The 13,436-nt window shown below is 42.5% G+C and overlaps 1 protein-coding gene across 5 annotated transcripts in view; it reads left to right on the top strand.

Moving 5' to 3' along the window:
* The first annotated feature begins 2,757 nt into the window (after positions 1-2,757).
* neo1a (neogenin 1a) overlaps positions 2,758-13,436 on the top strand; it is a 126,717-nt gene continuing 116,038 nt past the window's right edge. For all 5 annotated transcript variants that reach the window (XM_028401576.1, XM_028401575.1, XM_028401574.1 and 2 more), the window contains exon 1: positions 2,758-3,329. In XM_028401576.1, coding sequence (XP_028257377.1) covers positions 3,239-3,329 — 91 coding nt within the window. In that variant the 5' untranslated portion in view covers positions 2,758-3,238. The remainder of the gene's footprint in view (positions 3,330-13,436) is intronic.

Raw genomic sequence — 13,436 nt, 5'->3', positions numbered from 1 at the left:
AAATTTGGACTGAAACACATAAGAATTCTCATTTTCTCGTCTTTTGCTTCTGTAGCTTAATTATCTCCTGGTTTATTCTCCTACTGTCTTCTACTTCTATCACTTAAAGCAATAAAGACATGAACAACTTTACTGTCGCATGTAATAGCAACACTAAGCAAAAGCAAATTTAAGAAAGCTCCAGTTGTGTACAAGGTAATTTAGTATGATTTATTTCTGCTGCTGTTAAGGTATTTTTTATAAGAATATCTACTGTGCTTTGAATAATTTCTAAAAACAACAAACCAACTGTGTCAAAGTCATTTTAAACAGCATCACCCTAAAAGGCTTTCTCTCCATCTCAGGTCCCTGAGGTCTGCCTCTGAAAAACTGGTGGGTGTCTCTCAGAGGCCGCTGGACACCCGGGATTTGTTGATCATTGACTTGTTGGTTAGTCACAAATCAAGAACTTGACACAATCTCCACCAGGCGCACAACATTCACTTGATTAATTACGAGGTTAAGTCCGGGTGATTCAGGAGTAAATTTGCTTTGCTGTGTTCCTTATTAGATGGACCTCTCTTTGAACCAGGTGCCATGTTGAACATCCCAAGAATCTCAAATATATGTCTTTGGCATTAATGCTGTCATTATTTTTAAATTCCCACACTCATAATAGGCCTCTGCTGCCCCTCAGGAATCATCAAGTATTTATATTTATGTTGTACTCTCTGTCCCTGATCTCATGATATGTTTGTGTGACTGGAAGGTGGAAGGAAAATCTCAGACTTATAGTATTCGACAGCAGCTATAATACACAAAATGCAGTTATATTTACTTTACTCAGGGGCTGTGACTGATTCTGTTTATAACAGAAGGAGCACAGATGAGAAATAAAGGTATGGAGAAAACATCAGACCAAGAGGTAAGCCTTGGGGCACACCACACAATAAACAGAGCAGAAAGAAAGAATCATTAACTCCAAGTGAAAATGTTGTGTTTGACAGGTCGAATGAAAACAGGTCCAAGACACCAGGGACAAAAGCGCAGCTCTGCTATGCCCACAGGGGGTGAAATGTACATGATTAATATGTCATAGATGACTCAAACCAGTGGGGGGAGCTGTTCCATGTGAGTGAGTGAAAGGCTTTGTTGTATGGAAGAAGCAGCAGTGTTGGGATGTAACTTGTTTCCATCCAGGACAGCCTTCCCGTCCTGGCTTCTCCCTAAAGCCTAGTCACAAGCTGAAGGAGAATACAGCAGTTGTTGTTACTTTGCTTTCGTAATTCTGCTCCATTTAACTGGATCCAACAAATGCAAAACATGTACAGGCCTGTCTCAGAACAGATGCAAATGTCAGATCCTTGATTTTTGCGTTTAATTCCTTATCATTTACTTTATCGCTTCTGTCCTACAACAAAACACACAACCTCCAAGGTTCCGATACGCAGCCTGATCTGAACGTTAATGCACAGCCACCATGTGACATCAGATACTGGCATCTTATTCTCAACAGAGATCTTTCTTCCTTTATTTTGGAGGCTGTGTGTGTGAGGACAACTTAAATCACCATGGATGTATTACTGCAGCTATAGGTCTTCACTCTGACAGCTGTTTAATCGCAGGATTAGGCCATAAAATGGAAAAACATCAAGTGTGGTTCACTAGATTCATTGCTACGGGATATAAGGGGCTCCTGTGACATGAATTAAGGCCCTGTTTTACTGCTTTCCAGATGAATCTCAGTCTTTGTCCCCCCGGAGGACAATGAAGACTCAAGTGCAGCAAAGGATAAACCCACATAAATGGAGTTTATCCACATTATTTATTTGCTAAACATAATCTAACATCAACTTTTATGGCCCAAATTTATAGGATACAGAATACAGTGATAAACAACGTCAAAAAGAAGACAGCAAGTGGAATGTCTAAACGGATGGTAGGGTAAAGTTTCTGTACTTGTTGGATTTGAATGAGGGGCTTTGGACTTTTTGACTGAACATTTTATTCAGGGCTGTACTGACACTGAGAGAAGTACTGAGGCATAAGGACAGAAAACTGTGAAAGGGGCTCAAAGCAGCTTAACTTCAATCAAGAAAATAGAGCAAAAAAAGATGTCCAAAAAAATCAGAAGTGTTCAGACTTTGGTAATGGGGCTCTGGTGGCCGGATAGATTGTAGCCACTTTACTCCAGAAGTACTCCATCCCTGGTGTGATGTATGGGGAGCTGATGCATCCTGTATCCAGGATGTTATCAGAAAATATAGGAGGACAGATCTGCATCCATCAGACAGGAAGAAACTCATGGATTTACCAGCATGACCAGGTGGCCATCCTGGCCTTCTGACCCCAGCGTCACTGAGTCTCTTGGCAGAGCCCACTGGAGGTTGCAGGTATAAAAAAATACATGTTTTCATCACAATTCATACAAAATCAAAAGACTGCAAGGAGTTATCCACACTAAAGGAAGAAAATATATATACAGAACAAGTACTGTCCAAACTGTCTGAGTTTAATGACTCTGACATGCTGTGCTACTTCAAAGTTTAAACAGAACTCTATTAATAGCCTAATATTTCTCCTGATCACTCGTGTTTTCGGTTAAAGAACTATGCCCCTCTTCTGCCCGTGAACAGCACATACTGGTAGACCGTGTTTGGTTTGTAATCCCACACCGTATTTTAGTTTTTGCCTGAGCACACAGACAGCCAGGATCCAAACTTCCGTGTGACTCCGCGCCCTGTTTTCCGGGGAGCCGGTGGAGATCCAGCCCTTCAACACGCTGCTCTCTTACGTCCCGTCCGTGAGCAGTGAGCTGGCCGCGGCGGAGATTTCTCCTTCTCTGCTCGGATCTTATCTTTTCTCCAACTGTACTCTTTCTAGTGTTTTTTGCGCGCCTGGCACATATAGGAGTAGCGTAGTCGGCGCGTTTGTGCTTATTTGTGCGCAAATCTCTTTTGAGGCTGCGCCTCCGTGGCAATGGATTGATTTCAGTTTTTTTTCCTCCGACCTCTGCCTCGACCAAGTTGAGAAAACAGTGTCTAACCTGCGGCTCTCTCTCCTACCAGCTACATGTTTCATCCGGCCAGTTTTAAAAGTACCTGGCTCCGGATGTTTTTGCACGTTTTAGGACTTTGAACTTTTTGCGCATTTTTTTTACAGGAGGCGGCCGGGGATCGTAAGGATTTATATATTTTTTAAAAGAAAGCAAGCTCCTCCGGGGTTCCTGAAGCCTGCAAAGATTTATTTGTGAAAAGTGATGGCCGAGCGGGGAGCTCTGTCGCTCCTCTCTCTCCTCTGTCTCACCTTTCTCTACACGGAGACCACAGCGGCAAAGCATGTCGACAAAGGTAAATGCCTGAAAAACACCGCTAATACTTGCGCTGTCTGTCCGCCTCTTTACGCATCGTTTGGAGAAACTTGCCCATAATGGAACAGGAGTTGGAGTAAAAAAAAAAAGAAGCACACGGGCTGCTTGTGAAGCCTATGTGGCTAATTCTGCTCTGTCCACTCGTTTAAGCATTTAGATAAGTTTAAAAGTGAGCTACTTTTTCACAGCATTTCACCACAGACCAGCCCTGTTTGGAGCAGGGAAGCAACACGCTCCCACACTCCGTCCTTTTGTCTGCATTACAGGCTGTTGAGGCAGAACCGCTCATGGCTTCTTGTCTTTCTAACGCGCTTTGGTTGTTTCACTCATTTGGATCGTGCGCATTGGATTTGGAACGGCTAAATTACGCACCTGTTTGGTGAACTGGGTTTTTTCATCTGTGCGTGTGTGTGTGTGTGTGGAGATGAGCGTTCAAAGGATGGCTTAAATCTGGAAAAAAAATGCACTGTGCAAAGAGTCATTAGTGTTCCCTGTCAGGTAATAAGCTATAGCATCATCAGTCCGGCAGACATCTCATTACCTGCGCGTCAATACATGTTTAGCTGATGGATAAACTGAAGCCTGTTCACTTGCTTGTGTTAATTGTTTTGAAGTGAGGAGCACCGCAATGTGCAGCTCACTGTTAACGTCTTATTCCAGCTGCTGATTCCTTGTTGTTAACCAGCACCACAATCTGTTCTAAGCTCCCCAAACCTGTGATGAATTGGAGAGTCATGATGAGGGAAAAAATGTCTTTCCAGCAGTCAGTGGAGTGCGCAGCACCAGTCTTTATCTCAAATCCCCATCGTGACAGTCATATCTTTATCATTTAGGCTGCTAGACACTATCAAACACAGCAGCATGTGGTCTGGAAGAAAAAAAAACACACACACACACATTGTGAATATAACTGACTCATGTGCAACATGGCCCAGTTTTTGCCGTCAATCTCGTGATATACAAAATAGTTGTGTGTGTGTCCGTGCGTCTTTGAAGGCATGTTGTTTATTTTGTCAGTTAAAAAGAAATGAATGTGCAAAAAAGAGAGAGAGAGAGAGAGAGAGACAGGCCTGGGAGTGATGGGCCTCTGCTATAGCTGCTGGGCTCTCTTGCGTGTGGAGCTTGATGAAAGACCCTCTCCTGCATGAAAAGCGCTCTGCAGTAGTGGAAGGGGAGATATGGAGAGAGAGAGAGAGAGAGAGAGAGAGAGAGAGGAAAAAAAGCCCCTCCTTGGCTTTGCTGGAGATCAGTACAAAAGAGAGATGGGGGTAGGGTAAAACAGGCTGACTGTCTGGAAAGTAATAAAACCAGGAGATTAAGGGGTCCAGGGAGTTCCTTTGGGAGCTTTGATTGATTCCAGAGAATTGGACTGGGACCCACACGCAGAGAGAGTTTCAAATTACTAATTGTGGGGTCCCCTTCTCTGAAAATATCTGTTTATTCAAAACACATTTCTTTGAGGTCCTGAATGTGGCAAAGAACTTATCTCTAGCAAATCCGGCAGAGTTGTAGCCCAAACTTTAAGAGTTCCAGTCTTTCTTAGTTCGAGATGCACCTTTGGAATAACCTAAGCCTTTAAAACACTTCCTTCTCTGTAGCACTCTAAAAAGTTGAAAGAATGCCTTTAAAAAGTTTGTCTTCTGTAAACAAGTGCCAGTTAGAGGAGTGTAAAAGCCAGCTAGGCTCTATCTTATCTCTGTAATCCTGCTGGGAGGGAATTGTGTGCTGATTGTCTCCCAGTGGACAATGCAAATAACTTGTTGAAATGTGTAAACATTTGGCAACCCCCCCCCCCCTCTCTTGCTCTTACAGTGCACTCTCCAGGGTTTTCTCCCAGCAGACCACCTCCGATGCTCCACTGCCCAGGCTTTATAAACAACTTGCCGTTTTCTTTGGTGCATTTAAGGTCTTCTCTGCAGACTTAAGAACTTAATGTGGCACCTTTGTGTTCTTGTTTGCAAAACCTTGGTGGTCCTGCTTTACTAAATGAAAAAGGAAAGCTTAAAGGTGGCTCTGATTCATCTGGAATGTTCTCACATTGTCTTCCTTTTTTTCTCTCCATATGTCCACTTTATTGTGTGATGAGTTGAGAGGGAGCACCACGCAGAGTCATCTGCTGTCTCTGCTGTATGCTATTTACTGATCATTTATTTATGGGCTCCAATCGCTCATAAAGTCCTAATGACCTCCATCCACTGAGAGCTGGATAATTGCACATTTGGCCAAGTATTTGATTCATCTGCTTCACTAATGAAACCAGCCCATTAGGATATGCTACTGATCTGCTGCTGCTTCTGATGCTGTTGCTGCTCCTTTTTTTTTCTTGGTGGCATGGTGAGGTCAACAGTTTGAGAAAATAACAGCCATCTTGTTTTCCATTGCAGGAGCTCCAAATGAAAGCGATGATTGAATGAATTTGCACCTTAACTGTCACAGCAGTTTATCACGTCTAACTGCCTGGTTGAAAGAAGGGATCAATATTCTCTGAATAGATGGCTTGACATCTGTTGTTGCATCTTTTTGGTCGGTGGGGTTAGAAGCGGCCAACCAAAAGGCTTTTATTTCACCTAACATGCCTCTCCAGGTTGTTCACTTTTGTTCAAAGCTGTGTCTACACTTTAGGCTTTTTGTAAAGTGAAGTGAAGTTATTACTAAAACAACGTCTCCATCATTTGCACCGTGAAAATTGTGCATGCTTTGAAATGCACATTGTTTAACCCAATCTCTCAGGATATCAAACTTTCACACATCAGCTGTTTGAGCTTTAATGCTTGAAGCTACATGAATTCTCTCTCTATACTCGATTAATTTTAATCCACATTTTTTCCTCATGTTTATTGATTGCCATACTGCATGCTGTTTAAAAGTGATATTCCTAACTGGGATTGCTAGTCTCCTGTGCGTTCCAGGCGTACTGCAGTATTGGTAAAGAGGGGGAGGAGGGGGGATGTTTTGATAGGAGAGAAGCCAGCCTTGCATCATGTTGAAAACCAAGAGCACATCATAGGCAGGTCCGTGGCTTCTGCTGTCACCCCATGCCAACATGAAACTTCCCCTGTCTGAGCTGCTTGTAGTGGTGTGGTGAAGAGAAAATACACTCCAGCACCTCTAAAGCCTCTACACCACCTTGTGCTGCTTTTGTTACATGTATTTACTGACACTTTCCTGCATTTGGTTGTGTTTTTTAAAGAAATGAATTGCCTGATCTTTGTTTATGCTTTCTAGATTTGTCAGTTAGACCCAGTAGATCAACAAATCTTTGGTGTTGTAGCCCACATTGTTTGAATTTTCTGGTTATTCTTTATTAATCCAGATATGGATAAAATGGTCAGGTCATGATCTGGGGTGGTGCCCACCTGTTACCCCATCTACCTACACCCTTAATTCTAAAAAAATGTCTGTGATTTTAATGAGTGGGTTTTCTAGACTTACACCTCTATATAGCTAGCTTCACTTTGAATGTTAAAGAGACTCATTATCATCAGTACCCTGCAGGTTCATGTTGTGTTTTGCCTCTCGCCCTAATTAATTTCCTGAAGGCTAAAGTAAGCCCCCTTTTATTATTTTAACACAAAGGTGCAGATGTTGTCCTGAACCATTGTCTTCCCCGCTAACGCTGCCCTACTGTAATACCCTGTTATGATTGGTTAGTTCACAGAGAAGCTGCGCTGCTCTTTAAAAGCCGAACCTCTCCCAGCTTCAGGGGTGCTCCTGCTGTGCCTGAAGATGTTAGATGCTGTACCTTTCCAGTCTGGCTGCTGCCTGTCATCTTTGTGTCTGCTGGCCCTTTCATGTCAAAACAAAACAAAAAAAAAAGACTCGCTGGGATTTTGAAAAAGTTGAATAGTGTCTAGAGACCATAAAGCTGTCCATACTGCCCCATGTGATGAGTCCTTTGAGTCTGGCTAACCCGAGGGACATTACATCAACAACATTTTTATCTTTCACTGTAGCTGGAAATACGTTTGTCTTACCGATTCCTACTGTTTCTTCACTTTTCTTGTTAAAACATAACAAAAATGCAAAACGTTAAATTCACTGTGGTGCTGCTGCGGTCTCTGGGCTTTCCTGCTCTGCTATGATTGAATGGTGCTCTTGTTTAATGACCTCAGGGAGACCAGAGCCTGTTCAGTTTCCACTGAGCTGATGCACATTGCCGAAGTGTGAGCGGAGGACAGACTGCAGTTATGGCTACATGTCAATAAGAGTCTAGTTTGTCATCTCTGTCAGACCTAAGCTATAAGGTGACCTGTGTCATGCTCTGGAGAACTAAACTGGTCATGCTCTGCTTCTCAAGCTTCACGACAGCTTCACAGAGTCGTGTGTGTGTGTGTTCAGTCTGGGTCCTTTAAAGTAGTTTTCAACTTGTAAATGTTTATTCTGATATAAAAAAAAAAAAACTCAAGCACCTCTTTTATTTATTGAAGCTTTTTAACAGAGCAAGTGTGTGTCATAATCTGTAATATTTATGTTCTGTTTGACTGCAGTCACACACACACACACACACACACTCAGTCATATCCTCCATGACAGGGTGGCATTGTCCAGTCTTTCACTGCATACAGAAAAATTACAGGAGCCAGCCTGCTGTGATTCAGTGCACGTCTTTTATAACTGCAGCATGACAGCAGCAAATGGCAGTACTGATGTTAGATTTAAGTATACTGCAAGCAAAGAAGTATTTCCCCCTGGCTTTGCATTCAAGCGAAGCGCTGCAGGGACAGACTCTGTGGCCCTTCCAAAGGAATCTTTATACAAGCTCAGCAGGACAGCCACCACTTTTTTCCCTGAAATTTTTTTCTCTCAAACTTTTGCTATTTTGGTTCTGCCGAGCTCCTGTCGTGGTGTCTCCTGTCGGTAGTGGCAGCTGCATAGGATTATGACACATGCAAGCTGTGCTTGTCAGATGAGCCTCAACTAATGAGTGCAAGGCTCTGTTATACACAAAACTGTTTTTTCAGCCCTGGGGGGCGTATTGCAGGCATTTCCCATTAAAATAAGATCTCTTAGGTCTTTCAAATATCCGACTTTCTTTTGAACCAATAACTGTAAGGATATGGAGCAAGTTACACATGACTCTCTTTATATTGTGTGATTGTATTGACATCTTATATAAGTGTTGACAGCCATTTTGTTTTAAGTTCACAGCCTCTTTCCCGCAGAAGTGTGGTGTCCTAATGGTGCCAAGAAGAGCTGGTTCTTGCTTGTTCGCAAACAACAAATGCAGCCGGTGTAGTTCTGCCTCAGAGGTGTAAACGTGGAAACATTTGGCTCGTGCGACATATTCCGTTGTGGCTTAGAGGTGCAACAAAGTACCACACACAGAGTGGAGAGGTGCATTAAATGTGCAGCAGCCCTGCCTGGCATTCTCAGCTTGTTGATGTTGACTAAAAGGTTGTAATATGTTGTGGCATCCCATAATAGGTGACGAAACAGAAGTAGAATTGCACAAACTTATGGCTGTGTTAGTCAACACTACCTTCTTACAGGCTTTTCATTGTGCAGCTCTTCAATCAGCAGCTACTGGTAAGAACCTCAGGTGTAATTAATGGTATTTATATTTTTTATATAATTGTATGGTGTCAAGATTCGACCCTGGCAGCCGTCCTGGTTTTAAATTAAGAGACTAATATTCTTCCTGAAAGATGGATTAATAACCTTCATTTGGTTGCTCTGTACCTGCTGGAGTTCCAACATCCTGCCGCTCTCAGACGTGAATTTATTCTCTGCTGTCTTTTTGGAGGGCGTCCAGAGTGTGATGAATTAACCTGAAAGTCTTCTCGGAGGTGCAGTTCATGATGTAGCACAGTTGTTAAGTAGCTCAGATACACTGCAGGTAACTTAGAATTAATGCAGTTCATCTAATACAATCATTTTTTTGTTCATCATAATTGCTTAGTGTGGGTTGTGCCTCTTGAATCTTGTTATTCCCTGTGTAGCACTGATTTATTGATCATTTAGCCTCCATACCTCCAGACTGTCTGATCTTCATAATTCACCAAATTAAGTTGTGTCGTTTTTAAACCTCAAACATCTTCATCTTAACTGTACTCATCATATTGCTTGGTTTACCAGAGTGTGTGTATGTGGGAGAGATCACACACACACACTCATAAGGTATCATTCACCCAGGCACACACAGCCTCTCAGCCTTCATTCAGTCAAAGAGACTTTTTATTTGTTCACACAGAGGGAGAACTGTGAGGGCTGCTCAGTCGAGCTGGCGGCCATCGTCTTGTAGCCGGTGTGGCTCTTGGCAGCTTCTGATGGTGGGATGTGTGTTTGTGTGTGTTGGGGTGGGTATTTAGGCGTATGCCACCCATCTGGGGTTGAACAGCTGTTTTATCAACAAGGTTCAGAGAGTTTCCCGGCTTATAAAAAAAGTTTAACTGAGAATAAATCAGACCATTTTTTTATTTTTTAGCCTTGAGTGTGGCTACCACTCGCAGTGTCAGTGATCCAGCATCATGCGCTCAGAGCTTTCTGTATTTTGATTGTCACATTTTTCATTATCTTTTATTGTGAAAGGTTTTATTTAGTCACAGAAATTACAGATTTGCTCACAGGGGTGGATTGTAAAGACGTTGGTAGCTGTGTGGTTTGTGTTTGTGAAAGAACTTTGATATCTAAAAATGTGCTGAGGAAAAGATTTTATAAGATTCACATAAATTAGAACCTGATGTTTCCCATTGGAAAGTATTGACATGTGCACTGGCAGACTAATCTAATTCAGTGCTCAGCTCCAAGTAAAATTTCTAATTCAGTCGTTAATGAGCTGCTGCACTTTTGGTGAGTGGTGCCAGAACAATTCTGTTTGAAGTGTTTCTCACAACTATCTTGGTCTGTTTTACAAGTTGGTTTGTCTGGTTTCTGATGTAGAACTCCATGGTAACGGCGTAGCTTTTAAGCATAGGAGGTATACTCCATTAGAGTTACTGCAGTAACAGAAGTTGGTGTCATTTTTTTTGTTCTACACACTTTCCACACTTTTCCATGGCACCGGCTCAGCATGGACAGCACAGCAGAGTCCCAGATTGTTGAGTCTGCGTCACCAACTTTAAACAATTTAAGGTTTACAGTTAAGACCACTGGAGGGCCCGGTACTACTCATGTATATATCAACTGGTGTCCCGGTTCTTCTTGGAATCTCCCCAGAATCAGCCTGCTGGGTTTTATTTTGATTTCACCTGCTGCTATGGTGACCTCCAGAAAAAATGTCTCTGCGCATTAAGCAATGTTTCTGCTGCTAAATCCAAGCTGAAGCGTTTCTTTGAAAAGTTCAGCGTTAGATAGAGGCTTCTTTGTGCCATTGGGAGCTCCCCCTTTGGCATGGGGTTGGAGTGACTGCAGTGACTTCTCACCATGTTATTGGAGCCAGCTCCTCCTCAACTCTGAGCTCATCTGTAGCTGACGGAGGTCAAGACAGGCAGCTGAAATGGTGAAATTACTGCTTTAAGCCTTTTTAATGCACTGCCATGATGTAATGGAATTGGCCGTCTCTTTTGATTCCGCTTTCTTGGCCCTTCACAGTTGAATAAATGTGTCCCTCTCTGCAGCTCTTACATGAAAGATGATGGCTTTTCAACTTCTATATTAATCTTACACAGCCTTTAACATGGAAAAAGCTTGAGCTTGGCCGGAGAGATGCTCATTTCAACTTGAGATTTGATTTGCAGTACTGTTGATTTAAAATGTCAAACCTTTTTTTAGCTATTGGAACTCGTACAAGAGTTCAATTTATGAACAGCACAACTGCAAATACACTTTCCATGTGAGCATGGACCTGGTCAACAAAACGAGACCCTCCTTTCTACAGTTATCTCAGTTGTGTGTGTCCTTTTTCTTCTGGGGATCTTGTCCTTGACCTTTCGAGTAGATTATAATCTCTACTAGTGTCTGTTTTATGGAGTCTGATAAATGACTGGGTTTGGCCCAGGGTGTGAAACTTAAGATTGTGAGAAGCAAAGGTACATTCCTGACAGATTTACACAATACAAAGGATTGCACAATTCTTAAATAATGTCTACAAGCATTTCTTCTAGCGATTCTCTGACCACCTTTGACATACAGTACAGCAGGGTTTCAGTCACTGTTGGATAAAGTCATACAGAACCTGAGAGCTGCATCTGGGACGGCACGGTCTCCTGAGCTGTGTCTAAATACAGACATGACCTTCCTCTGTCTGATACAGAGGAGGAAGAGTAGGATGAGCTTGGTTAGAGGATAAGCAGGCAGAGGCAGTGCAGTAAGCTTGTGGAGGTGAGGATTTTGTCCAGCTTCAAGTCTACACGGTGATGGAAAGCAGCTGCATCAATTCCCTTTGATTCCTTAACCATTGTCCCTTGAACCTTGACTCCACTGCCCCCACACCCCTCCACCTCCTCCTTCTCCGTACTTCTCAGCCTGTGACAGGTCAGGCAGCCACAGCACACCACCATGGCTGCAAAATAGATGGCAGCCAGCAGGGAGCACCTGCGGAGGGATAGCAGGAGAGCAGCATTCCATCACAGGACCCTGAGACACAGATGTCATATGAGACACGAGGGAGGTGACTGAGGAGGGGGATGGGTGGGAGTGCCTGTGGCAGAGGTTTTGGCATAGTGGGGTAGTAATGGTGTGGGATATCTAGCCAGCTGCTACCAGCACATTCTTAATGAGGTATCCCATCAAGAACACAGGGAGATGAACATTAATGACTACAGTTCAGCTTGTCTGTGCATTTGCTCCCCTGTCTCTTCAGTCATGCTAGGACGAGGTGTCTGACATGTTTGGGCACACGGTAATTGGGTTTTTTCTTCTAAGATAGATTTTACTGGAACATGAATGCAGATAGTGCTGCATTGATCCTCCATTATTGATTTATCTCTTAGGTCTGATTGATCACTTACCCTTACCTTTAACCATAATTTCAACACAAGGTTACATCTCTGTCTGTGAGCAGCAGCGTTGTGGTGTAATACAGGGACATTTGAAAAGGATGAATTAATTATGAAAATGGTTGTTGACTTAATTGTTTCAGGACAGGATTTAGTTTATTTTGGAGGGACAGATTATGAATGATTGTGATAATCTGATTTGTATTCTGGTAATTATCTGTGTATGTAAACTGGATAAAACCTTATCCCAGCTTTCAGCAGCATATTTTGTTTCTACGTTTTCTGTGAAGTTGGTGTCTATATTTTAGGATCCCAGTGATTTTTCCCTGGGTGATCCATGTCCAGTGCCATGAACACACTGCTGGAAAACCTACACTGACCCTCGGTCATTGTATGTGACCACTGCAATAATGCTGAAAAAAAGGTGCTCAAATTACAGTGTCATCTTTTCATTGGTGCCCATCGGAGCTGATGCTGATACATACCAGGAAGTGAAAGACGACTGGATGCTTTTCCTTTGCAGACAGTAATCTGAGTTTAGTGGGTTGTTTGTCCAGTGTGAAAGGAGCTTTGTAGTACTGTACTCTGACACAAACTGGGATCCTGTTGCATGTAAATGCCTCATTCAGGTTTCTGAACATTGTGTTTCTAAAGGCCACAGTGGTTGAAATGCAAGAAATAACGGCTCAGATGATCAGAAACCTGTATAATGTTACAATCTAGCCAGGTTTCTCATTCAATATAAATGCAATATATATATATATCTGACATTTAACGTGAACTAAGTGTTATGTTTCTCAATAATATATGAAACTCTTCACCCACAAAGAGCCCACAGAAGTAAGTAAAAACCATTAGATAATAAATACCTTTATTCACTGTGGATTTCTCTTTGAAGGACAGTACATGGACCGGCCTTTTTAACCTTCCTCAGCAACCAACAATCTATTTGCTTGAATTAGTGTCTTGGGAGAAAAGCAAAAGGCTTTTTCTGCCTCCATACTTCATTTACCTAGAGTGGTCTAAATTAGTCCTGAGTGCATAAGCATGTCATTCAAGCTTTCTGGACACCTGCTGAACAAATTCACTGAAAAAGCCACACACACGCACACACACATGCACAGAGAAAGATCCTAAAATATGTCCTGCAGTCTGTTTGTGCCATATGGCGTATAATATTGTTGTGAAGTGTAGCAAGTCTAAATGAAAAT

This window comes from Parambassis ranga, chromosome 3, assembly GCF_900634625.1.
Source record: "Parambassis ranga chromosome 3, fParRan2.1, whole genome shotgun sequence".
Classification (NCBI taxonomy): Eukaryota; Metazoa; Chordata; class Actinopteri; family Ambassidae; genus Parambassis; species Parambassis ranga.
Note: the sequence above shows the minus strand (reverse complement) of the source record. Positions and strands in the feature narration are given on the sequence as shown.